At 40.8% G+C, this 25863-nt stretch overlaps 1 protein-coding gene across 5 annotated transcripts; it reads left to right on the top strand.

The window, feature by feature from the left end:
• The first annotated feature begins 1324 nt into the window (after nucleotides 1-1324).
• Nucleotides 1325-25863, top strand: cuedc1a (CUE domain containing 1a). 5 transcript variants are annotated; one of them, XM_058410974.1, is made up of 12 exons: nucleotides 1325-1484; nucleotides 16257-16659; nucleotides 16743-16940; nucleotides 19233-19363; nucleotides 19783-19909; nucleotides 20634-20832; nucleotides 22463-22534; nucleotides 22771-22860; nucleotides 23552-23645; nucleotides 24091-24149; nucleotides 24236-24305; nucleotides 25000-25863. In XM_058410974.1, coding segments are annotated over exons 2-12 (1149 nt in total). In that variant the 5' UTR covers nucleotides 1325-1484; nucleotides 16257-16551; the 3' UTR covers nucleotides 25001-25863. The 5 variants fall into 5 exon arrangements, with proteins under 5 accessions (XP_058266957.1, XP_058266956.1, XP_058266958.1 ...); XM_058410973.1 differs by lacking the exon at nucleotides 1325-1484 and adding an exon at nucleotides 7812-8097; XM_058410975.1 differs by lacking the exon at nucleotides 1325-1484 and adding an exon at nucleotides 7812-8093.

Consider the following 25863-nt stretch of genomic DNA (forward strand, 5'->3'; position numbering starts at 1 on the left):
GTGTTTATGACGATTCTCCCATATTTATGCCATTAAAACGCGCAAGCTTGGGCGTGTGTATGTATATGTGTGTTTCCAGATAAATGCGTGGCTAATTCCGTATGTCTTGGTCTAATCAGTGGGATGTTTGGTACAGTCGTTCTGTGTGTGTGTGTGTGTGTGTGTGTGTGTGAGAGAGAGAGAGAGAGTGTGTGTGTGTGTGAGTGTGTGTGTGTGTCACTCTAATCTCTGGGCCAGAGCAGGTGCTTTGGTTTGAGCTCTTTTGTTTCAGCCACTTTTTCTCGGGACAGGGATAAAGAGGGCGGGGTCACGTGACCCGTGTGCACAATACCGCTGTGCGCCATCTGCGCAGCGCAATAAACTGATCAAACACACCGGGCAGCTGCGCGCGCTCTCGACGCGCCGCGCCTTTATTATAATCTCTCTCTCTCTCTCTCTCTCTCTCTCTCACTTTCACACACACACACACACACACTACTGACACGTTTACTGGGCCTCACTACGCGTTAAAGGAAAAATAGTTTACTTAGTTATTCGGTTAGTAGTGGTCTAGTTATACTTTTCATACCTACGTGGAGTCTCTGCGCGTGCAAATAAAATAATTTAAACTTAAATATAAAAAATATATACATATTATTTTAAACAAAATATAAACTCCATTTTGGGGAAAATATTTTTTACACAAAATCTGCAATCTGAATGGAATAAACACTTTAATTATTGCTACATGATTCATGAATCTAAAAATAAATCTAAATATACATTGAAAGTGTCGTAATAAATCAATGACCGATTCATTTATTACATGCCATATTGGTTCACATGACGCATTTATTATCACGTCCTTATATTCCAGGTGATTCATTTATTACGGCATGTAATTAGATTCCACGCGATTCATTTATATCCACACGCGCGACCCCCTCTACCCCCCACCCACCCCCGCCCCTTCTCCCCCTACGTGACTCGTTCATGTTCACGCGTAATTAGATTCCATCCCTTTTCACGTCGTCACATTATTCACATGATATCACGCGTGCAATGAGGGCGAATGTGCATGAAACGTCCAGTTCCCGGAGCACAGCGGAGTGAAATGCACCTTCGATGACGTCATCACATGCCCAGCGTGTTATTACGTAGGACCGGATGCTGAGATGTGGGTCAGGTGTGTAAGCGCGGGAAAACACTAAAATATGCCGTGAGATGCACTGAGCTCGTGTATCCGCTAGGATGCTCTCCAGCTCTTAGTGTGCATAGTGCTGCATCTTCTCCTCCTCCTCGTCCTCCTCCTCCGCCCTGACCAAACCTGCGCTCCAACACTCTCTCTCTCACTCTCTCTCTCTCACTCTCTCACACACACATACACAGCAGGGTGTTCAAGCAAGAGGAAGCGTCTTCCCGGTGTTTTTATCTCCTCTGCTCTGTCTGGGGGCTGCTTCTCCATTGTAAATGAGGATGCACCGGAATTGCGCGCGCTTCACCTGGTAAGCACGACTTTGTGGTGCGGTCATGATGCATGTGTGCTTGACGCTCTCTAAACCTCATGCATTAGATTAATGAAAATCTACTGGTGGATCAAGTCTGACGGATTTGATCACAAACGTCTGCTTCCTTCCCACAAAAGTGCACTTCTTAGAAAGGATTCTGCAGCCTGCGTAGTGCACTAGACGATCCAAAAAACGAGCTATTTGGGATGGAACCACAGTGTCATGGCTTGTTCTGTATCGTATGTAAGGAAATAAGGCCGGCAAATCATACCTAATATTTACCTGCGACATGTAGTGGCTTTATTTTTAAGAGTGTTCTAGTTTACTGTTTGATTTTTTTGTGCGATTTGGGTTTAAATCCATGTGTTTGAATAATAACAATAATAATAAAATCTGACCCTGAAGACTGAGGGGATGAGAGAGAGAGAGACTGTTGCTTTACTGTACATGTAAATCCTGGGAATTTAACATTTTTATTAATGTTATCTCAAGCAGAAAAATGTTGGAGGACATTTCAAGCATAAAAAGCTCTGAAGTAAATATTATTGAAAATGGTTTAATGATGAGCCTCAGATTTGCTGAGGATCTGAGAAATTTTGAGATTTGTTAATTAAATAGTTAAAGAGGTCCCTGTGGGGTGGGGTGGGGTAGTGTGGGTGTGGGTGATTAAGAGCCACTGTGTACCATTAATTAACCAAAAAATCTTCCCAATTTTCCTATATGCCAGCTTGTGAAAATCTTTTTAATTTGTTTTTAAATGAATGAATACATTCTAAAAAAATATGAGGTATACGGCACTCTAGGTGAATTTCCCATGTGAATTCCGGAAAACACACGTAGATTCATCAGAGTTAATGATGTGTGAACCCTCCTGAAAAAACGAGTGAAGCAAAAGACGTGAGAAGTTTCTGAACATCCGAACACGTGTGCGTTTCATGTGGGAATTGTCATTATTCACCTCTGAAGTTCTTGCTGTCTTTATTCTGAAGAGGTCCACGATGGATTTTAGCTATAAACATAAAGTTTTAAATATTTTTCAATGTATAATAATTACATTAAGTAGCAGTATGATCTGTATTTTTGACTGTGATTTATACTTTTTTTTTTTTTTAATCTGTTTATTTGCTTTACTTTTCCAGATGACGGGGTTTGATTAACTTTTATTTGGTTGTTTGTTTATTTATTTTCATTACATTTATACTTTATTGGAATTTTTAGACCTAATTTTTGATATTTTCTGTTTATAGTTTTTTACATTATAGTTTAACTGGGTTTTTTTAAAGATGTGGATTAATTCATGTTTTATCTATACATTATTTTCCTGTATATTTTAAATATATTTTCCCCAAAAAAGGTTTCAGTAATGGTGGTATCAAGTCTCCTCGAGTGTAAAAACATCTTGAATATAGACAAACTTGTCTAGAACACCCCACTGAAAAAATGACAGTAAACAATTATAGGATTATTAAAACATTTTTCTAGACATTTTTACAGATTTAAGGTTTTTATATCAATCCACTATAACATTATGACCACTGACAGGTGAAGTGAGTAACACTGATTATCTCCTCATCATGGCACCTGTTAGTGGGTGGGATATATTAGGCAGCAAGTGAACATTTTGCCCTCAAAGTTGATGTGTTAAAAGCAGGAAAAATGGGCAAGAGTAAGGATTTGAGCGAGTTTGACAAGGGCCAAATTGTGATGGCTAGATGACTGGATCAGAGCATCTCCAAAACTGCAGCTCTTGTGGGGTGTTCCCGGTCTGCAGTGGTCAGTATCTATCAGAAGTGGTCCAAGGAAGGGACAGTGGTGAACTGGCGACAGGGTCATGGGCGGCCAAGGCTCAGTGATGCACGTGGGGAGTGAAGGCTGGCCCGTGTGATCCGATCCAACAGACTGTAGCTCAAATTGCTTAAGAAGTTAATGCTGGTTCTGATAGAAAGGTGTCAGAATACACAGTGCATGATGGGTCAGCGCTGTTTTGGGAGCAAACGGGGGGACCAACACAATATTAGGCCAGTGGTTATAATGATATGCCTAATCTGTGTATTTTCTGTTTTTAGATCACTGTAGTCTTGTTTTTGGAAACCGTGTGTAAAAATATAGCCATTTCACCCAGGATGAATATTTTCCTCACATTTTGCACACACACACACACACACACACACCTTAGTGCTACTGGAGGCATGATTTCACTGCACTTGTCCCACATGATTAATTGATCCTCCTCAGCCTGGATCATATTCGGTGAGCTGACACTCATCTGTAAGCTGCTCACGCTATGCCACAGGTGTCTCGGCTGGAGGTGGACAGCCTCTAACGTCCATGAGGGTGTCTGGAATGAACTCAGTTGTGTTTTTATGGTACATGAGATCAGAGCGCAGGGTTCCAGTAAAGATGATGACTTGAGTTATGGATTTTATCATCATGTTGTGGCTCTCAGTTGGGCCTCCTGTTGAGTTTTAACGTCAAACCATGACCCTGTTTGCCTCATGCCCACAAGGATTCTGGGATTGCTACTGCTATAGAAATGTCCTTTCTTGCATGAAACATCTGATTGTTTCTTGAAAAGTCCCACTGAACCCAGTTTCTCTGCATGATGTGTTTTAAACACATCCATACACACATTTAATCATGTTTAATTCCTAATCCAAATATTTAAATCTCTCTCAAATATGGAGCCCTGTCTTATCACTAACCTCCTTGATGCTTGCCATTTCTTTTTTAAGTGCACCGGAATTAGTCACATTGCTGTGCACATGTGCGTTAGCAGAGGTATGTGGAGGCTGCATGGTTACCATGGTGTTCATTTGTGATGATGTTCCCAATGCCGGATGTAGTTATTTATTCAAAGATATTTTTGCCTGGTTGTTATTTTTTCCCAGCATTAGTCATGATTACATTTATACACAATTATATTAAAGTACGACTGAATTCTCATTCAGAGAGCGCCAGGTTCAGTGCGATTCTAACTCAAACAATCACTTTGTACAGCCAGGCTGTGCAGAAAAGCGTCTCAGAACACACAACATGGATGGAATACAACAGCAGAAGGGCATGTTTTGTCAGATAGGAACAGGAGTCTGAGGCTTCAATGGGCACAAGATCAACTGAGGATTTTGAAAAGGCCAGGCCATGTTTTTCAACTTGAACTGTGCTCATGATGCTCACATTTTTTGCCTGAATCTGATATATGGTGTCTTATGAACATTAACTGAAGCTCTCGATCTGTATCTTAATTGTTTTATTAATTGCACTGCTTCCACATGATTGGCTGATTGGATAATTGCATGAATACTGAAACTAATCACTAAAACCGTATTAAAATGAACAGCTTAAATTGTACATGGACAAAACCATAAATGGACAAAACCATAAATGGACAATGCTATAAATGAGCAAAGCAATAAATGGGCAAAGCCATTACAAATGGAAAAAGCCATTTGTTTTATGAGTTTTCACAGTAGACATCTATAAAGATGAAAACAGAAACATCAGGTAGTTTTGCTAGGTAGCTTATAAGACCCCCCCAGAACCAAATTAGCCCAACACCGGGGAAAATATTTGGGTCAGTGTTCTACATTTCCAGTATAGCACATACTGAATGTATCTCATTCCTCAGACCCTTTAGACAGTGCGATCCACAGGGTTTGTCGTGTCTTTCTCTCTTCCATGCAGACCTGAGAGAAATCTTTCCAGCCAGGTTTCTGAGAGGAAATCTCTGTACTATATAACCACTCTCGAGTCTGTAATTATGTGGGCTGGTTCTGTACATGTGTGTGTTCTCATACTCGCTATGCTAGAAAGCAATCTTGCGCTCTGTGACCCAGATTATCTCCATTATGCATGTCGTGCTGCTCATTATTAGCTTTTAGCAATGAGCGCTAATTGCATGCTGCTAGCACACGAAGATAAAGCGTCTGGGAACGGGGAAAAAGTCCTGGAAGAACACCCTGTCCTCGTTCTGCCCCCTCTTCTCTTCTTTTCGTTTCCTTCCTCATCTTTCCTTTCTCTCTCCGGTCTGAAGCAGGTCAGAAACAAGGGCATTCTCCTGTCTGAGGTCAGCCTGCTAACAACTTTCGGTTCCAGTGCACGCTCGGCTATGTGCACGTTCTCATCGTTTCTAATTTTGCCATCACAATAGAGTCATTGTAGCAGCAGAAAACAGACACACACCTCTTTCAGTGAAGGACATAATCACTTTGAAAGAATTTAATTTTGTTTCCTGTGCGTCTCGGGAAAATAGACTATTGTTTCTGCTAAAGCTGAATATCTGAACCGGAGCTACAGCTACATGGCGACTTAATCCGTCTTTTGAATAGCAAAGAAATTTAATTTTCTCTTTAAAGTCAAGTGTTTCAGCAGCACACACACACACACACACACAGAGGATGTCACTTCCTGTCTCAACAAATAATAATTTAAGTAAGAATTATTTAAAACACTCGTGGGACATGTAACAAAGCTGGCTACTGGTCCCACCCACATAAAATATATTATTCCTCTTTTATCAAACAAAAAATAAATCCCTCAGTATAGATTTACAGTATTTCTATTTAAATAAACTTTAAAAACTATTTAAAGTTTTCAAATAATATGCTTTGGAGCCTAAGAACTTCTGAGTTGACGTGGTGATTGGACCCATAAATGGAATAAGATCAATAAAGTGAAACAAAAAAAATGATAAACTTTTTTATCCAATTCCATCTACATTGATGCTTAAAATAATCAGCTCCTGTTATCATTTACCTTATAGCAGCTATAAACGTCCGTAAACTTTTTCTCTTTTGAAGTTAATAATGCAAAATAGTTTTTGTCAAAGATAAAGTTCCAGTTTTGCAGATGACTCTTACAGACTCCTTCCAAATATGATAAATAAACAACTCACCAAAAAAACCCTCTGTGTGTATAATCTGATTGGCTATGTTGTGAATGTCGCATTGAGTTTGTTGCGCTGGAAGTCGTTCAGACTCTCGTGTGTGCTGGACTTCTGCTTGGACGATATGTTTTGTGATATTTGTGTGTTTCCGACTGACTGCTAACAATGAAATTCTCAGTAAATTTGCATTAAATCTAGGTTTCGTAGCTAGGCACGGGACTCAGTGCTAGGTTGTGTATTATATTATAATCATAAACTAGCCGTATGTGTATTTTGTGCTTGCATGTGAGTTGTTATGCCTCATTGTGTCATGCTGTAGTTACTTTTAAGGCCTAATGTTAAACTTCAAGCTTTCTAGATGTGCCTCTGCTCCTATCTGTGTTGGGTTTTTATCTGAAACCAGAGATTTTATGCCATGATCCATCAGTCACTGAACCACAAAGTTAAAAAATTTAAGGCATTGCATTGGGAAGAGATGGATGTTAAAGGGGTTCCCTTAATCCAGACTTGTGTTCAGCTTTAGGCTGATGGCCGTGTGGTGATGCAGCGCATACTGAATCTGTCAGACTCTACAATCTGGCCGCTTGGATCTCCATCTCGTCTTTATGCCTTCTCACTCTGCCAGTCTGAGACGTGTCTGATTTTGGCAGTCACGTCTTCCTTGAAGACTAATAGGATTTTGTTTACGTTGGTTTGTTAATAGCAGAGCTGCTGTGTGATTCATGCCAGCCTGGCACTTTCATTCAGTGCTGAGGAGAAAGATTTACATGAAAGATTTATTCCTTTCTACCGATGAAGTGCTGCTTGTGACCGGCCATAACTTCACTGAATATATAGACCTTCAACTCATGCCAGATCCATTAATATTCCTTTGCTGGATCGAGATATCTGGAGTGTTTAAAAGTTGATGGAGCCATAACTTGATACCTGATAAGTTTTTTATTTGCTTACAATACAGTAGGACACTACACTTCACCTGAGTTCTAATCATTTTCTCTACACTTTCATTTAATGTAGTGAAGTGAAGTCGAATCCTCAGATATTTTACACGCAGTCTTGCCAATTTTTTGTAATCTTTATTTCTCGCTTGTTCCCGGCTGCTGTTTGGATTATTTTACCGCCATTAAAATAAAGTAAAAGCAATAAAGTATTTTGTGATCTATTTGGTCAAGATATTGATCTGCTAATGTGATAATACGTGATATCATGCAATCTGACAGATCTTTCTCTCATCCTTATCGCCTTTTTGATTGGGTCCAACTTTTTTCCAAGGTACATCATCAGCGCTACTCTATTCATGCATTAATCCGCCTTGCCTCAGGCTTTCGGGTTGTGCAGCAGCATGCATTTGAAATCAGTTTTGCCCTAAATCCTCTTCTTTTATGCACAGTCCCTGAGCAGAGGACCCATAATCCTTAATGAATCAATTAGTCCGAGAGTCAACGGCACGCATCAGACAGGCATCTGGACCGACAGACGGAGGGGTTGCCATAGTGATGTACAGTGCCGTTAAGCTCTGATTACATTTGCACGAGCGAGAACTGAGAACTCAGAGCCATAATTGAGGAAATTGGGACGCAAACAACACACACGGGACAACAAACACATGCTTCTGCTCGTATCCTGAGCGAAATAAGAGAGCTTCTCATTTGAGCGCTGGTGGGATCTGCTGATCTGTAGCAGCCTGGGATATACGACTGAGTCCTGCTCCATCACCCTTCACAGTAGGTGTGTTTACTTGCAGACATTTTGAATGAATTCAATCTGACCACAGATTCCTGAGAGTGCTGTTTCATCCATGTGTGTGTTACATATGTTCAGAGCTAAACTTCTGCACAGATGTGAGATGTAAATGAACATGAGCATAAGGTCTTCTTGAATCAGACTGAGAACATTTGAGCGTTTATGTTGCTAGTTTTTCAGATCTGTACCACCCCTATTAATCCGATCGAACTAAAATTCATATTACCTTCTCAATCCGATCAAGGTATCAATCCCATTCCTAACAGATTATTTGTTTGCATGTAAAGGGACCTAGTGAGAACTTGTACAGTGTGTACATGTGTGTTCTGGACCACTCGTCTTTAAAGCGTTCCTCAGGTGTTTGCTTTAAAAACAAGTGTTTTTCTTTGTTGTTGTTGCTTTCAACAAGTTTGTTGAAGGTGGTCCCCTTTCCAAGTGCCCTATGTATGCACCGTTACTTCAGATTAGATTGGACATTCACACGTATTCTCTCTCCAATCAACTCCTCAAGATGGAGCTGCGTGTTTTATAGAGCTGGATTGAGCTGCTTGAGCATTACCTCTGGATGACGTCTGTCATGTACAACACTGTAAGTCATTCATAAATCCGTCCTCTCAGGGAGCTCATGCCTGTAATCAGGCTCTATAAAGGGATAGAGAGTGACGTAACTATCTCCATCCTGTACATATGTTCATATGAATTAAATTCAGATGTTTAAAACCCAGCCGCTGATGTTCTGTTAATAACGAGAGCTGAAATCTTCCGGCCGTTTCCAGCCCATGTGTGGGTTTTCATGTGAAATACTGCATACTGCAAGGACATGCTGCATGAAATCTGACCGGTAGTTTGTCCACCAAGGGCTCGTTGACATAATCATGGCAGTTTGATCCTCTGCAGTGGCTCTTTTTTCCAGTTAGGTCACTTGCATTGAATCATTTATCTTCATGGCACAGTGGAGCCTTTGGGCAGCTGCTGCTCTAGCCACAGCTTAGAGACGAGCAGGAGGGAACTTTCACCGCTTCGATTTCAGGTAAAATGGAGCTTGGCTGTATTTCAACAGCGTTCTTGTTTCGTCCTTCTTTCTCCTTATGAACAGAACAGAACAGAAGAATAATCTCCAAGCGCCGAGGGAGCGATTGAGACGTTAAGGTGGACGTAATCCTGATCTACAGCCCTAAGCTTCTAAAACCACGTTACACCTTCATTAGCTGTCTATGTTGCAGCACAGCACATTTACATCCTATTCTGATACAGAAAGATTGCATTTTTTCCTGTAAAAAGGAAATACGAGCTCTTAGGAAGGTTGACTGTGTGCCATAGCCGGTCCTGTAGGCTCCCCTGGTGACTGTAACATTTATTGATTTTCCAATCTGGGAGAATGAATGCGTAAAGGCTTGAACATGTTGCTGGTAAAGCTTGGACTCGATGCTTCCTCGTTCCAAATCCGAAGCATTAGAGAACAGTCAGAGCTGTGAGGTGCAGGAGACGAGAGAATAACTCACAGCACGTTCATTAGTCCAGTAATCAGTACACAGGGGTCATTATAGAGCTGAGGGACAAACAGCATGGTAAAATCCTTAATCAAAAGATACACAAGACAGTAAACACAAGGAGCTGGGAACAGAGATATGATGAAGACGTCAAGAAAACAACTGAATTCCTTCCCTGTTCACTACAGAGTGCACGGTTCAGTCTGCAGCCGAATGTTGTGCCAAATTTAATGAGTAGATAATTCACTATTTTATTACCCACAATGCACCATAAATCCAGTGTTTATCCTGTGATGCACGCTACAACCATTACTTTCAGACTACATTGTTATATAGAAATGTACACCGCCTGTCCAAAAAAAAAGTCACCACCTGGATTTAACTAAGCAAATAGGTAAGAGCCCCCCATTGGATAATTACTGCATGGATGATTATGTTTCAGCTGGCAACAAGTTATTTAACCTTCACTGATGCAAGGAGTAGCTTCTCATTTCTTAAACAGCCATGTTGGAAGACACATCCTGTGGTCGTGGAAAAGATGTTAATCGGGTCAAAATATTGGCCTGCATCAAGCAAAATAAAAAGAAAACAACCAAGAAGATTGCTGAAACTACTAAACTTGGGTTAAGAACTGTCCAACGCATTATTAAAAACTGGAAGGATAGTGGGGAACCATCATCTTCGAGGAAGAAATGTGGACGGAAAAAAAATCGTGATTGGTGATCACTTAAACGTTTGGTGAAATCAAATCGTTAAAAACAACAGTAGAACTCACGGCTATGGTTAATAGAGAAAGTAAGAGCATTTCCACATGCACAATACGAAGGGAACTCAAGGGACTGGGACTAAAAAGCTGTGTAGCCTTAAGAGAACCACTTATCAGTGAGGCTAATCGGAAATAAAAGGCTTCAATTTGCTAGGGAGCATAAAGATTGGATTCTGGAGCAATGAAAGAAGGTCATGTGGTCTGATGAGTCCAGATTTACCCTGTTCCAGAGTGATGGGCACATCAGGGTAAGAAGATAGGTGGTTGAAGTGCTGCACCCATCATGCCTAGTGCCTACTGTACAAGCCTGTGGGGGCAGTGCTATGATCTGGAGTTGCTGCAGTTGGTCAGGTCTAGGTTCAGCAACGTTATGTGCCCAAAGAATGACTACCTGAAGACACTGAATGACCAGGTTATTCCATCAATGGATTTTTTCTTCCCTGATGGCACGGGCATATTCCAAGATGACAATGCCAGGATTCATCGGGCTCAAACTGTGAAAGAGGGTTGGGATTCAGGGAGCATGAGACATCATTTTCACACATGGATTGGCCACCACAGCGTCCAGACCTTAACCCCACTGAGAATCTTTGGGATGTGCTGGAGAAGACTTTGCGCAGAGGTCCGTCTCTCCCATCATCAATACAAGATCTTGGCGAAAAATTAATGCAACTCTTGAAGGGAATAAATGTTGTGACATTGCAGAAGCTTATCGAAATGATGCCATGGCGAATGCGTGCCGTAATTAAAGCTAAAGGCAGTCTAACAAAATATCAGAGCGTGTAACTTTTTTCTCGGACGGACAGATGAAAGCTGTCACTGATTCATTAAATCTAGGCTTAAAGCAACCCTAGGACACATGTAAATACCTTTTTACTGAAATATTAGTGATTTGCTGAGTGACTCTGCTGCCAGTTTGTCGGTTGGTGCTTCATGTTATTCCTGTAAGATGTTAGCTTCTCGGCTACTGTGTTAATGATCCATCGAGGCATCGTCAGCCCAGTTACTGCGCTGTGTTCAGAAATCTGCTCTCCCACGTTACGGTCAACAATCTGTTTTTCTTATCGGCTCCTAAAACGAAAGAGCAAGAGCTTCATTTTGTCGCTCGTGTTGATCTTTAAGGCTGATGTGAATATTTAGTTAATGTTTTAATGCCAGTTTGTACATTTAAGGACTTTATATGCATCTTGAAGGCTTTAACACTAAAATGACTAAATTAGCATTAGTAATAATCATTCCTATAGTTATAATATTCTATTCTATTCTATTCTATTTAGGTGCATTTGTATAATTTTTTTCATAATTTGAGGGAAATTTGTGTAAAAATTACACCATCTATTAAAAATTATTTATTAATTTAGTTACAAATTTATTTACTTATTTAAGCTGTTGATAATATGAATATATTAATTCGCACTGCTGTAATAATTTCAGTAAAAGGACAAAGCAACAATAAAAAAAATAAAATCACCCAGTAAAGGGATTTCTATCTAAAACATTTTCACTGGTTACAGAAAACTCTGTAGGGTTTCTGTGATTGAAGCATTAAAAAGCAGGTTCTATATTGAATCTTTTAGTGTTTCCACATGTATGAAGCGTCCAGTAGAAGCCTTTAATGTTTGTATAGAGTCGTGTCTTCTGCTGTGACACACAGGAATACACACAGAAACCAGAAGTTAAACAGGGGAATAACGTGAAACAGGTGTGTGTGATCTGTAGTGACACGGTCATGTGATATGCTGGGGCTGATGGGTAATGTAGAGGTTCAATGACACTGATGACGGTTTGATATGAAACTCATTCAGCTTGGATTTTTTTTCTTCGAGACAAAATGAGGACAGCGATCGTGCAATGGCCAGAGAGTAAACGTTGAAGGGTCAGTGGGGACAGAACAGGGGCGTGGCTAAGATTCCAGACAGTCAAGCTTCATTAGCAAACAATCTTGTTGTTTCATGTTGTGTTTTGGCCCCAAGCGATGGAATCAAAGCTGTGGACGCTGTGTGTTTTATTTTCTGTTCCAGAAATCTGTTCTGTAATGACTTTCTCTTTCCGTTAACCGTAGCAGCTTCAGAACGGAATGAAAACAGTTTTTCATGGCCGCCGCTGCAGGCTAGTCATTAGTGATATGACTGGAGCCTGAAGGCGACGTGCGGTGTAATGGCTGAACATCGCTTCAGGACTGATGTTCTTCTTTAGATGAATCTGCAACATATATATCTATGATCTGACGGCCAGAGTTCCATCTTTTCGAAACAGATTTAATAAAATTGTCTTCAGATGAGATGAATAACTAGCTAAACTTCCTGCATGGTTTAAAAAAAAGTTCCCACCTGAACAAAATCACCTGTTCTACTTTTCACATACTGGCAGGAATTGTTATTTTGCGGCTAAGAGGCTTCTTAAAAGAGACAAGAATACGATTGATGCGTTTTTTCTTAGCAATATTTTACTTCTGACTTTGATCCTTGGAGCTTCTGAATCTTCACAGCGATGGACTCGAGTGCATGAAAGCTGCGAGACCTGAGCAAAAGGGCTTTTTTTTTTTTACCTGCAGCAGATTCGAGTGAGCTCATCACATTGCGCTGCTAAGTTTAGATCGCTCTAGTTATTTTTGCAGCGTCTCCACACTTTGTTCTTTATGAGGATGTTTAAGCTTGAGTGTGATTTTAGGGCAGTCGTGATGCTGGTGTCTCCCTGTACCTCATTAAAGAGGAACTTTAGTACTTTTCAGCCTCACACACTGTCATTGCCATACCTCAGAGACGGGTTTAAAACATGGTTTTAGATGAAACTCGCTTATGGTTTAAACTAAAAGTGTCCACCACGTACAGGACAGATTTTACAAAGTTTTTTTTTTTTTAACTTTATTTTTATACATTGAAACAAATTACAAACAATGAACTGGACATCCCTTGACAATAGCAGTGACTTGAATAAATAACCAAAAATACGATGAGCAGATGGGAAATCACCAAATAAATAAATAAATTTATTTATTAATTATTAAAAGTAGTTATTATAATTATTATTTTCCATTCCATTCCATCCAATCTATTCTCGGGTCACGGGGAGCCTGTGCCTATCTCAGGCGTCATCGGGCATCAAGGCAGGATACACCCTGGACAAAGTGCCAACCCATCGCAGGGCACACACACCCATGCAATCACACACTACGGGCAATTTAGAGACTTCAATCAGCCTAGAAGCATGTCTTTGGACTGTGAGAGGAAACCGGAGCACCCGGAGGAAACCCACCAAGCACGGGGAGAACATGCAAACTCCACACACAGTAAACGGGAGCGAGACTCAAACCCAGGACGCTGGAGGTGTTCCTTATCGATCAGTTCATTTTCAGTGCATCAAGATATATAATAGTAGGTGTCCACCTTCGTATGAAAATGTCCAGGTTCAGTTAGGGTAGGGCAGTCAAATATTCTATTTTATAAGTATATTTACGTTGACTGGGCCATTTTTAGAGGGTGTGGCTTCAGCCGGTTAATTGTTATGGTTTTTTGTGCACTTAATAATGTAGAATATATCTATATGCAGAATCAAAGCTTTTTTTAAAAAAAAAAGAAATACCAGTCTTGGTCATTTTTGTGATTAGTGATTAGTGACTTCTGTTGCTTGTTCTTGTTCTTGTGTTTTTTGGTTCTGTCTCTGCCTCTGGTTAATTATCCTACTGTGTTCACCTGTTTTGTGTTACTCCTCAGTTTAATTTCTCTTGCCGTTTATACAGTGCATGATTTTTCTAAACATCATTTCTGTCATTTTTCCTGACACTTTTCTACCTTTTTTTTTTATTTATAAATATATTTTGTGTGCTACGATGGACTTTACATCACATTTTTATTTACATTACTAAATGACGTTTTGGATTTGCTCTCATAAAGTAAGCACTGTGTTTACGCACATTTACTAACTCTAATTTACACAAAGGGAAGAATTTGTCACTGATTGGTTATCGGACCCAGCGCAATGTTTTTATGAAATAAACAACCAGTAAAAATGAAATGAAAGTGGTGATGAAATTTACATCTGTAAGATGGTTATGAAGCACTGTGTATACCTGCTACATCTTTTTAAATGTGCTGCTAGTAAGAACCTACTAATATTCTGTAAGATATGGATAGAAATCTTGATTATTCGCCTCGTAATGATGTTTGAGGCTTGATCTCTTTTCTTACTTTCACAGAAAGACCAACTGACGATGTTTGTATGGATTTCGTTAATAAACGTTCTAGTATTGCGTTATAAATGTGTTATAAATGCACTATGTGAACCCCCTTTAAATAAATTGCTAGAAAATGTACATGAAAATGAACGAAGCTTGAGACAGACCTGTAACTGAGGTCACTGGGAATTTGTGTTGTAATGACACGTATTTTTCATGATGAAATTTTACCCTTTAGACGTCTATTTAGATGTGAGTTTCAAGTCTTTTCCTTCTGCTCTCTGTGTAAATCTGCTAGAGATTTGGGAGAGTTTCTGTGAGATGCAGCTCTCGAAGCAGTAGATTTGGAATCTACTTTCAGATTTTGTCTCCAAGTTCGATTCCATCCGCTGTACCTCTCTCTCTATAATTTTCATTTCCACTTTCCAGAGAGGTTTTTTTAGTCTTTTCAGCAGTTTGATCTCTGTGTGTGAAACGGTCCGAAACGGTCAGAGATTATGGTTGCTCTGTGTGGGCTGTGAAGTGACGTGTTAAATCCAGCACCGAGAGTCGAGTTAAAGATGCAGACAGAGAACAGCCAGCTTTTTGAGGTCACAGTGCAGCCGGCAGAGAGCACCTCCTCTTCCTCTTCCTCTTCGTCCTCCTCCTAGCGCCGACCCACGCCACGTTCCCACTCAGAAATACAAGCGTTGCTATGGAAACAGGAAACAGGGATGGCTGGAGACGTAATCAGGACAGACAGAGATTGCGCTGAAGAGGGCTCCCCTCCTGCAGAATGCCTCACGCAGCTCAGAATGTGTCTGCTTTATGTCTCACATGTATGCCCATACTCGTCCATTTCCTCCTTCACTTCCTGCTGCCCGTGAGCCACGAGTCCAGCCTTTTGTAGCCACATCCAGGCAGTCGGATTGCACTGATTTTCTGTACTGTTACCTAGACAATCCGTCCTGATCACCCTGCTCTGTGAGATTACTTTCATTCGAGGTTGTGTGATGGTGGAATTTTGGTTTGACCCAAATCCGTCACAGCGTTCCAGCATGAGCCGGAGCCTCATACAAATAAATAAATAAATAAATAAATCCAGGAATCTCAACCCACATTTTCAAAGGTATCTACCCAGCATCAGGAAAACCTCCCAAGATCCCAGGATTCTCGCAGAATTTCAAAAATATATTAACGTCAAGTAGGCTGACTGATGCCAAATGTAGGAGCTGTTCAGAGCAAATCTACTGGAAAGCTGTCAAATCTCCTACAGAATGTTAAACATTCAAGTCATTTAACGCTCATTAAATTTGATACGTCACTTCTAAGTGGTGTAATGCCAGCCAGCAGAAAGTTACTGTTACCATGGCAACGACAAACATTATTCCTACCTCATTGCAGTTTTTTTTTTCCACACTGTACTTTTTATATTTATAGTTGCTTTATTTATGGTAATATTTCTTGATGTAAGAATTTACAAAAGTACAAAATATAGAGTTATTTTAGCAATTTGTAGACATTTTGAAGTGTCCTCTCTAGACGTGTGGTCAATTATTGACTATATATCAATTTTTTGTTCATTTTTAAATACAAAATGTTTGTTTATTATGTAAGAAAAGTCATTATTGTTATGTAGATTCATTATTATTATTATTATTATTATTATTATTATTATTATTATTATTATTATTATTATTATTATTATTTCTCCTCATGCTGTCTTGTGTTGCAGATCATCAGGAAATGCCCTGGGTGACCAGCTGACTCAGTGTTAACCTCCTGACTCCAGTCTGAGAAGGTCACCGTTGACACTAACGCGTTTAAACAGTGTGTGGATGCTGCTGGGGTCAGAAGGCAGCAGCAGACACAAACACGGTCCATGCTGTGGTCTCCCGGTGTCCTGCTGTCCCACCGTGCGAGTGCCATGACAGGATAACGGAGGCGTGGTCAGGGGTGGGAGCAGCTCTAGAGGTGTGGTCACTGGGAGAGTGGGCGGAGCTCCTGAAGGCACAGTCTGACAGCCGTAGATGATGACCAGCCTGTTCCGGCGTAGTGCCAGTAGCAACGGCAGTCACAGCTCCAGGGCTAGCAGCAATGGAGGATCCGAGCTCAATAACAGCAAGTCTTCTCGACAGGTGCTGCTGAGACTCATTTGACTCGATATGCTCAAACATTCTAAAAGATCCTAATTTTTTAAAACATTTTTTTTTTACTGTAGCATGTCCGACGGCTGGAGTTCAACCAGGCCATGGACGACTTCAAGACCATGTTTCCGAGCATGGACCATGAGGTAATTGAATGTGTCCTGAGGGCCAACAACGGGGCTGTGGACTCCACCATCGACCAGCTCCTGCAGATGAGTTTGGACGGACACTCAGACGACAGCTCTGACTCAGAGGACAGCATTCCCCCAGAGGTAAGAGGACAAAGACGACGAATCTCACTAAGTGCAGTGCACTTCAAAATGCTGCCATTTTACAGACTTTATTAATTCTAGCAAAATTCTGTTCTACATGAAGAATCACGGATTAGATTTTTATCACCTCAAAGCTGATCATTTCCTCCAGCAGCAAGTCCTGTAGTTTTTAAATCCTCATGTTTCTGCTCTCAGTCATGTTAGAGCAGCTACAAACAAATCCCTCATCAGTGTCTCTTTTTTCTTTCTCTTATACAGCTTGTCATGTCACTGAGAAACCACGAAAATATATAAATCCATAAATCTCCTCTCTTTGGTAGGAATGTTTAAATTACAGCTTTAATTCTAAGAATTAAGACAAAAATCAACATCTAAATCAACATCTCCTTGCAGGAAAGAATGTACATGAAGGTGATTTGTCTTATGCCTGGAATGTTCTCAGGGCTTTTGTTAGAAGAGCTTTCGGACCAATCAGATTCAAGAGTTCAGCTTTGGAAAGTACTTCACATCTCCTGCTGAAGTCTCAGTCTCTCAGCTTCACTTCTTGTTAGTGTCTTTGTGTTTCCTTTCTTAATTATCGCTAATGGTTTCTGATGTTTTCGGATTATTACGTGTCTTTCATGTTCATATTTTTATGCGTTTATACAATTTTCTTGTACAAAAAAACATCATCTTATATCACATCATTTTACAAAGCAGTTCCTGTGAAAAAGTGAAACTTCTGCCTTTTGGTTTCTCCGAAGTTCTTGGAACTACAGCAGCTACTGAAGAGCATCCAAAAATCTGTCTGAATATGTAGAAATTTCAGTGCAGCATCTTTTTTCGGTCTGGCTTTGGCTCCTGACGTTTTGAGTGAGATTAAGTCAGTAAAAAACCCGATCGGACGCACAGGCAGCCAGCAGCGTTTCTCCTTTGTGTCTGCAGCATGCAGCTGTGGAGCCGCTGCCCTGAATAACTAGCAGCCCTGATGCTCTGACGCTCTGATGCCTGGGGCAGGAGTGTGTATATATCTGTGTGTGTGTGTGTGTGTGTGTGTGTGTCTCAGTGAAGAGAACTGCTTGACCCAGTTTGCTCGGCAAGGTCCTGAAGATCGTGCACAGAGCTTTGAAGGCTCAAGACAAGATCCGTTCCCTTCTCCACCACGCTGATCTCCTTAAACATCATCAACCGGAGCAGACATGCCCTCAGGAGCAGCTCTGATCCAGCTGCACTTCACACGTCCAGTGACCTGCCTGCTTTGATGGACTCTGGGAAAATGAAAACGCACGGGCGTTTATATAGACGTGGGAGGTTTTCTATTAAAAATGCATTATGTCGATATCAGCGATCGATCCTCAAGCGCGGCTTTGTGCCGAGATCAAAGGAAAGCTCCAGATGCTGCACAGGAAAGATTTTGATTTTCTGTTGTTATGGTTTTAGGAGAGGATCCATGCTGCCTCCCTGTAGATGTAGACCCAAGAGAGGAAGAAAGAGTGAATATTATCACTTTAATGAAAATAGGCAACACTTTAAAAATTGCATTGGGAAGCAAAAATGTGTACATCAGGAATGAAAAGAAAAACGAAAAGGGCATTATTACTCCTACAGAGGTGTTTATTTTCCTATAATAGCAGAATAATTAGGTGTTTTATTCCTCTTATGCCACAGCAACCTATTGAAGTACAGCACATCATGTTCTTTATCATATCCTTTAACTTTTTTAAAACACAAATCCTAAACATTACACCTTTCATTACACCTCACTCAGCGAGCAAAAACGTTTGTGCCCCAGTCGATGTGCAGCGTTTATTTTTAGTTAACCATCTTATTTAACTCAGCTGAGATTTAGCTGAAAATCAGATTTTAAAATTTAAAAAATGTAAAAACATTACAAAATTAAAATAAAATAAAGAAATTTGAAAAAATGTTAATTAATAATAATAATAATAATAATAATAATAATAATAATAATAATAATAATAATAATAATAATATAAACATTTTTTAAAATACTTTAAATAATTTGTTTCAAGCAAATAGTCATCATTTATTTTAGTATCCATAAAGTGTTTTCACGCAGAAAATTAAGGAAAATGCAACATTCTGTCTCAGCATTATTTATTTACTCTTTAAGGCTTTGTTGCTTGTCTAAGGGTACAAAAAGACATTTCACTTTTTCTCAGGAGCAGAGATTCCCTTCGTTACCCAGGGAACCTTAAAAGAACATTTGAAGAATGTTTTTTTTTTCTAAATAAAAGAGAACTGATAGTGTGTCTGTCTTGCTCATGCGTGTGATTGTTTTCTCTTCCGCAGATCTTGGAAAGGACTTTAGAGCCGGACAGCTCGGATGAAGAGCCCCCACCTGTTTACTCTCCACCCTCCTACGAGATGCACATATATGACAGGAAGCACCCGGCTGACGTGCCACCGTTTCCGCCACCCAGGCAAGAGGAGAACCGTGTGGTTGATCTGACGACGTGTGAACCTCATGTAGACCTTTTCTTGGTTCTAGAAGACCTTGAAGGTTTCTCTGTCATTAACAGAGCCTCCCAATAAAGCCCTTATTAAAGAACCTGTTTTTTCTAGGAGAGTATGATTAATTGTTTGCTTGTTGGTTGGTTCATCTTCACGAGGCATTTTATCTGCTTATTTCTCCACCTGCTGCACATCTCACGTCACTGCAGCTTCACAAGATACCCTTCATTTTCATTCTGGACACCAAATCAAAACCTTAATCCTCACAAACACAAACACAAACACAGACACAAACACAGCAAGCCTGGAAGAGCGTGATTAGATGATCAGACAAAATCGCCTTGTCTTAAGGAGTGGCCATGATTTATTTATTTATTTTACACACTAGGTTTGACGCCAATCCTCCAACCGGGCATCGTCAAGTCGGCAGCTACAGGAACTGGAACCCTCCGTTACTAGGCAACCTCCCTGATGACTTCCTGAGGATTCTGCCCCAGCAGCTCGACAGTCTGCAGGTAGATTTATGGAGCTTTGTGCTCAAGTGATAATGGATGGGGAACTTTTCTAATCGCTCACACGCAGGAGACGGCTGCCATGTGGGTATGAGAATGATCAAGTCAGCAGCTCGGGGGATTGAGTCGATGTGCCTTCAATGAGTTTACATTCAATTGTAGTTTCATTTCCTTCATAGCATAAGATATTGCAATGTCTCTAAAGCCATTTTGGATTTTAAAGCAATGCAGTTTTAAGGATACATAACTTTTATCTTTAATTATTCGTAAACACCAAAGATTATAAGAAATTCCCCTTTTGTTATTCTGTGTTCTTTGTCATAGCACAAATCTTTTAATAATATTTTCTCTTAAGGTTCTTTTGATAAAACCTGCCAAATGTGGAGTGATTCAGATAAACAGTCTAAGAGAAGCTTAAAGGGGAAAAAAAGGACACCTTGCATATTATGCAAATGTGTCTATGTAAGTGGGAAGAGCTAAACGAAACAAATTTGACATTTGTGTATTTTTGTATGACATTAATGAAAAATGAGACTCTTACACTGCAGTAAAGGGAAAAAAAACATCCGAAAGAGTCATTTTAAACATTTTATACTGCAGCCTGTTCAGACGGAGTGTATACCCCGACACCCAGATTTTCTCCAACATGGTCTCCTTATTAAATGACACACTGATCCTGAAGGTGTGCTTGTCATTGCTGATTTATTCCTGTCTTCCCCATTGAAAGCGTTCTCAGAGCAGCCTGTCCCAGCCTTCCTCGTCGTCATCGTCCTCGCTGTCCTCTCTGACGCAGTACTCGGCCTCGGAGCAGGACAGGAAGCTGAAGCAGTACCTGGAGGACGAGCGCATCGCTCTTTTTCTGCAGAACGAAGAGTTCATGAGGGAGCTGCAGCGCAACCGTGACTTCCTCATTGCTCTGGAGAGAGGTGGAGACACACACACACACACACACACACACACACACACATACACACATACACACACACAAACACACACTTACTATCTTTATTAGAGAAATGAGCTTCTACTAACACAGTTATGAATGTGAATACGTTATCTAACTCTAAAACTTCACTGTGACAAAAAGGAAATGTTCTATTACTCTATTACTTTATTTAAAAGACAAAAAGAAAAAGAAAATTTAAAAAAGCAATTTTCCTTGTGGAAACCAGGCAAATGTCTCTACAAGTTCACAACTGTCAGATATTCCTGTCCTTGTAGAGACATCCAACCACAATATAAACACACACACACACACACAGAGAGAGAGAGAGAGAAATGGAGTGCTACGAGAGGGAGAGAGAGAGAAACATGAAGAGAGAGAGAGAGAGAGAGAGAGAGAGAGAGAGAGAGAGAGAAATGGAGTGCTACCGAGAGGGAGAGAGAGAGAAACATGAAGAGAGAGAGAGAGAGAGAGAGAGAGAAATGGAGTGATACCGAGAGGGAGAGAGAGAGAGAGAGAGAGAGAGAGAGAGAGAGAGAGAGAAATGGAGTGACACAGAGAGGGAGGGAGAGAGAGAGAGAGAGAGAGAAATGGAGTGACACAGAGAGGGAGGGAGAGAGAGAGACATGAAGAGAGAGAGAAAGAGACATGAAGAGAGCGATATAGAGAGAGAGAGAGAGAGAGGGAGGGAGGGAGGGAGGGAGGGAGGGAGGGATGGATGGATGGATGGATGGATAGATAGATAGATAGATAGATAGATAGATAGATAGATAGATAGATAGATAGATAGATAGATAGATAGATAGATAGATAGATAGATAGATAGATAGATAGATAGATAAGTGGTTAAGGCCCTGGGTCATTGACTGGAAGATTGGGGCTCAATCCCCAGCACCGCCAAGCTGCCATTGTTGGGCCCTTGAGCAAGACCCCCAGCCCACCCTGCTCCAGGGGCGCTGTATCATGACTGACCCTGCGCTCTGACCCCAACCCCCAAGGATGGGATATGTGAAGAAAGAATTTCACTCTGCAGTTATATATATATATGACAAATAAAGACAACAACTTGACTTAATAGATAACAGAATTGTTGACATTGTCTCTGTGGAATATTTGCAGTAACACAGAGCAGATTGCACTACACAGAATTAGGGGCACTTGGCTTGCACATTGTGCCACATCACATCACCCCTTCTGCCCCCAGGCTTGTTACTGTTTGTTTATTTATTTCTTTTTATTTTTAATTAATTCATTCATTTATTTATTTATATTATGTTTTCTGCAGTAGCACAGACTCACTGTTTCACATCCTGACCACCCAAAGCACCTGTTTTTCATCCTCCTCACTATTTCATGCTTTCTTTTGTTTCTGATAATCCTGAGATTTTAGTGCACCTTCACTCACGCGATGTTTCTACTCTGCTGCTGGCTGCGTGAAGGTGATGATATCCACCGTGTCATGTTCCTCAGCTCGCTCCTTCATGTGCCCTTCCTGCCTCCTGCTCCCAGGGTCTCAGTATAAGAGCTGCACCTGTTGAGACATGATCACTCCATCACTTGATTGCCCCTCCCCCTCCCACACCGTCATCTCACGCTGGCTCTTTATGTTGTAGATCGTCAGAGGTTTGAGTCTCTGAAACCCCAGCGCTCTCATTCATCCGCTTGCATGGAGAGTTCCACTGAAGGTACATTCATCAGCTCCACTGCACCTCCTGAACTCTGCTGATCTCAGACCTGTGTGTGTGTGTGTGTGTGTGTGTGTGTGTGTTTATTTATTATGATTAATTCTGGAGTGTAATAGTGGGGCGGGTTTGGATTGATGCCAACAGCTTCCAGGTACAATATCAGGTCTGATTGTACAGACAGTTTTAATTAGTTATCCTACTAATACATATATGTGTGTGTGTGTGTGATTCTGCAGGTGATCACAACGCGTCAGGCTCTGAGGAAGCCTGCACCTCCATCTCAGATGATGCCTTGTTCCGTGACAAACTCAAGCACATGGGCAAATGTAAGGCAACACACACACACACACACACACACAACACACACACACACCCAGACAAATAACTAATTCTTATTTTGGTTCATTTGGCCGCAGAGCCTTTTATTACACATTTAATTGACTTTAGTTTCTGAATCTAGAGAAAGCGTGCTACTGTAATTCCTATAGCTTGATTACTGTGTCTATAACACACACACACACACACCTGGCTCCTTCTTTGTCTGCTCACAGTCTGCTAATTTGTCTCGCTGTATTGAATTGCAAATGACGGTGACGCCTAGCCGAATGTAATCAAACAGCTACATTTATTAATGGACCGCATCAGACTCTTCTTCTGTCTCCTCAGAGCCGTCAGCAGCATCAGCAGCATTGTACACAACCATAAACAATGACTTACACAACCCTGAAAAGCCAGGAGCACCTTTGTTTTCTCCATACGAAGCATTTTATTGCCCTTTAGGAGATGAAATAAAATGAAAATTACTATTTACTATTGTATTATGCATTCTAGGAAAAAAAAAACTATGTTAAAATGAAAGGTATTATTTCTCAAATATAATCAGAAGACTTAAAACATGTGCACAATGTTCTGGATGTTTCTGAAAGGAGAATTAAAATTGCTGTGCTCAAAAAATATGTTTTAACCCAACTGCTTCTAGCCAACAATGCGGCTTGTTCTTTCTGTCATGTTTTACAGCTACAAGGAAGAAGCTTTTCGAAATCGCCAAATCTTTCTCTGAAAAAACTCGTCGGAGGAAGACCAAAAAGAGGGCTCTCCTCAAGCATCAGTCGTATCCTCCTGCAATGCCGAGCATAACCTTTGCCCCGTCCGTCTTCCTTCTCACTCTGCATCTCGTTAGCATCATTACTGATTTCCTTAGCTATTTAGCTAACAAACATTTCACTGGAAAAAGTCTTGGGCAAGGATAGAAACGACGGAAGAAGGAAGTGATGAAGGAGAAAGACAAGGACGGAATGGATTATAGACAGCTGTAAAAATACATTCAGAGCTTAAATAAAGTAGTTGAGAACAAACAGAGAAACATGATCACAAGTCAAACAAAAGGTAGTGAAGGATAGACAGTAGAGCTGAGGGTTTAAAAATACACACAAGTCCAAAAAGCACATCATTAAATAATAAAATCGAATCAAATATAGTCTGTAGGCTGCAGGTCCCCAAAAAACTGCTTTCAGCACATCTGGTGCTTCCTGTATATTCCATAACCATGGTGTCAGACTCGCCACTGCAGCCTCCACTGCCAACCTTCTGGAGGATGTAGAGGGACTTCCAGCAGGCAAGCACCAGCTTCGCTTCCCCTCATTTCAGAATGAAATAGTCCTTGATCTGAGCTCTGTTCCTAATGCTGTTTAATGTGTACAGACGATGAAGGCAAGCTCAGGAGATCCAGCGCTCAGGAAAAGGACGAGTCGAACAAGGAAGTGGCGTCATGGTGAGAGTGATGTAAAAGCAGCTACATACACCGCAAAATGTTGGAGCATGGCTGTGGGAGATCAGAAACTGACGATCAGACATTAGTGAGATCAGACACTGGTGGTCTGTTCCAGTTCATCCTGAAGTTGATCAGTAGGGTCAGAGTCAGGGCTCTGTGCAAGACACCCAAATTCTTCTACTCAAACTAAATGTCTTCATGGAGCTTTGCTTTGTGCACAGGGACATTGTCATGCTACAGAATAACAACATGCTACTGGAATAACTCACAGACCCAAACACTGTTCAGTTCCAGCGAAGGGAAATTGTAATTCTACAACATACGAAGATGTCTTGTACAGTTCTGTGCTTCCAAATTTGAAGAACTATGTATGGGTGTGATGATAAGAGGTGCACTTACTTTCAGCCAAATAGCGTAGGGCAACTCAGATATGGTGTAAACATATTTGCTGTGAAACTGCTAACTTAGTTGTTTTGTTTTTTTTTTGGAAAGAAAGGCATCAGATTTCAACTGGTTAAAAAAGCTTTATGCATGGCTCTGAGTATAATGCCCCCTGGTGGAATACCAGAGACTAGCACTCTCTTTTAAAAACAAACAAATCAGAAAATCATTAAAGAAAAACTCTTTCAGCATCGAATTTATAAATGTACATCTGATACCCATTGGCTTAGTTGTGTGTCCATTTCTGTTCCAGACTTTTTCTCATGATTGCTCCTGCTGTTCTCCTGATGGTGGGACGAGCCTCACTTCGATCCCCCCTTTGCCATCTGGAGTCTGTGTGGGCCATGGAGCCGCGTTCTCGCCATGCGCCCTCATCTGGAAGGCACTTAGGTTCACATCAGCGAGCTGGAAACCTGGAAACGTTGATCTACTTAGGACTTCACATTGTCTTCACCCGAATCATGAAATCATCACGTGTTATCAGACCTGTTAATATTATCTTATCTGTATTTTTTTTTTTTTTTAGACTAGGGCTGACTTGCAGCTAATTTCAGATTGAATATCATGCGCAGGTGGAGTTGGGGATGTTCAGAGGGAGCTGACGTGCTGCTCGGTGACACTCAGGACTCCACACACAAGCACAAACTCCACCATGTACAACACAGCCACCGTTTCAGCCGCGTTCTGTCTGACAAAAACTCAGGAGCGTGTCAGACCGGTGCGGCTTCGTGTAGAAAATCTGTTGTTTTTATCATGTATATTAACTGCAGTATCTCGTAGCTGTTTGTTTTAGCTCGATCACCTCCTCTACACCTCCTTCAATCAGATCCCCAGTTCCAACTTACCAGTGAAGCATAAATATTAGAATAAATGATTGCACACGATAAGGCTGAATGTTTTCCAGTTGAATCTGGCGGGATGGGACCTGAGAGGCATCACTGTGTCCCTCATTGAAGTAAAGATCGTTGTCTGTCATTCATCTTTCCATTGCACTTACTGTGCAGGATGCTGCCTCTTTGTACAGATCACTGACTTTGATCCATATCACTCTTTCTTACTTCAATTCAATTAAATTATATTAAATTAAATCCAATTAAATGATTCTTTGAAAAGCAAA

Source organism: Hemibagrus wyckioides, linkage group LG16, assembly GCF_019097595.1.
Source record: "Hemibagrus wyckioides isolate EC202008001 linkage group LG16, SWU_Hwy_1.0, whole genome shotgun sequence".
Lineage (NCBI taxonomy): Eukaryota > Metazoa > Chordata > Actinopteri > Siluriformes > Bagridae > Hemibagrus > Hemibagrus wyckioides.